Here is a 1599-nt window from a genome sequence, read left to right as displayed (position 1 = left end):
GAAATACTAAATAAAACTTGGAATGAAGAAACGATACCAACAGACTGGGAAATGGGAATGATATTGCCTGTATTTAAGAAAGGAGATCAGAAAGATTGTAATAATTATAGAGGAATAATGTTGTTGAGTACTGGAATGAATTATATGAGCAAATTTTAAATACAAGAGTGAAGAATATAATAGAAGTGACAATGACAGAGTCCCAAAGTGGTTTCAGAAAAGGTAGAAGTACGCAGGATCATATATTTACTATTCAGCAAATTATAAATAAGACAAGATTGAAGAGAGGAAATGCCTATATGGCTTTTATAGACTTAGAAAAAGCTTTTGACAAAGTACCGAGAGCAAAGGTGTGGGACATATTAGAGAAGAAAGGAGTAAATAACAAACTGAATAAAGTAATACAGAGCTTATATAGAAACACAACAAATATAGTTATTTATAAAAATATGAAATCGGCAATATTTAAAACAAAGGAAGGACTAAGACAGGGTGGAGGAATGAGCCCTACGCTATTTACGGTGTTTATGGATCACATCATTAAGAAATGTAATGAAAGAACAAAAACTCTATTTGTAGGATACAGAAACTTGCAAGCAGTAAATATTTCAGAATGTGCGTATGCAGATGATGTTGTAATTATGGCTACAAATGAGAAAGAGTTACAGAAAAATATAGATGTGTGGAAAGAAGTATTAGGAGAAAATTGAATGAAAATAAATGTCAAGAAAACAAAAGCAATGGCAATAACGAAGATAATAATAGAAGAACAACAGAAAATAAATATACAGATAGATGGAGTGAGGCTGGAACAAGTACAATATTTTGATTATCTAGGGGTATTGATAGAAGGATCAGGAAAACAAGACGAAGAAATAGAAAAAAGAATAGAAAATACAATGAAAGTATACCATAGTATAAATAAAAGCTTCATTAACAAGAGGGAAATATCTACAAAAACTAAAATAAATGTGTATCAAGCAGTTTACAAACAAATTTTAACATATGGGTGTAAGACATGGATATTAACGAGACAACATAGGAGTAAAATTCAAGCAACAGAAATGAAGTATCTGAGGAGAGTGAGAGGAGTAACGAAAATGGATAGAATGAGAAGTGAGCAAATAAGAAAAGATTTAGGAGTACAATCGGTATTAGAATTCATAGAACAGCGACAGCTGAGCTGGTGGGGGCACTTACAACGAATGAATAATAGCAGACAAGTTAAAAGGATGTGGGAAGCTAAAATACAAGCTAAAAGAAGGAGAGGAATACCAAGGGAAACGTGGGACAGCGCAACAGAAAAAGCATTAGAAAATAGAGGCAAGTCATGGCAAGAAGCAAAGCTAATAGCAAGAGACAAAAAGCAATGGAGAAAATTTGTATATATATAAGTAGTTAGTAAATTAATTATATGAAATTATTTGTAATCCCGACACCTAAGGGTAAAAGGGAATTTGATTATATATATTAAAAATTAAAAGTCCTATTGTTACGATGGCCAAGATTAGAACTAAAACTAAAAACAAAAGATCAAGATTAGATCAAAACGCAACATTCCGTTTCACCAGTTGATGCTTGGAGCCATTTTTGACATTG

General features: G+C 32.0%; 1 protein-coding gene across 1 annotated transcript; it reads left to right on the top strand.

The window, feature by feature from the left end:
* The first annotated feature begins 740 nt into the window (after positions 1-740).
* LOC108912329 lies at positions 741-1394 on the top strand. The gene has a single exon (XM_018717536.1). It carries the CDS (start codon positions 741-743, stop codon positions 1392-1394), a length of 654 nt encoding a protein of 217 aa, XP_018573052.1.
* Positions 1395-1599: the final 205 nt, after the last annotated feature.

Source organism: Anoplophora glabripennis, unplaced genomic scaffold, assembly GCF_000390285.2.
Source record: "Anoplophora glabripennis isolate ALB-LARVAE unplaced genomic scaffold, Agla_2.0 scaffold558, whole genome shotgun sequence".
Taxonomy (NCBI): domain Eukaryota; kingdom Metazoa; phylum Arthropoda; class Insecta; order Coleoptera; family Cerambycidae; genus Anoplophora; species Anoplophora glabripennis.
Note: the sequence above shows the minus strand (reverse complement) of the source record. Positions and strands in the feature narration are given on the sequence as shown.

What these genes read in the sequence shown, in the direction of transcription:
- LOC108912329 (XM_018717536.1), top strand. Translation starts at nt 741, where the DNA reads ATGGCAATAACGAAGATAATAATAGAAGAACAACAGAAAATAAATATA.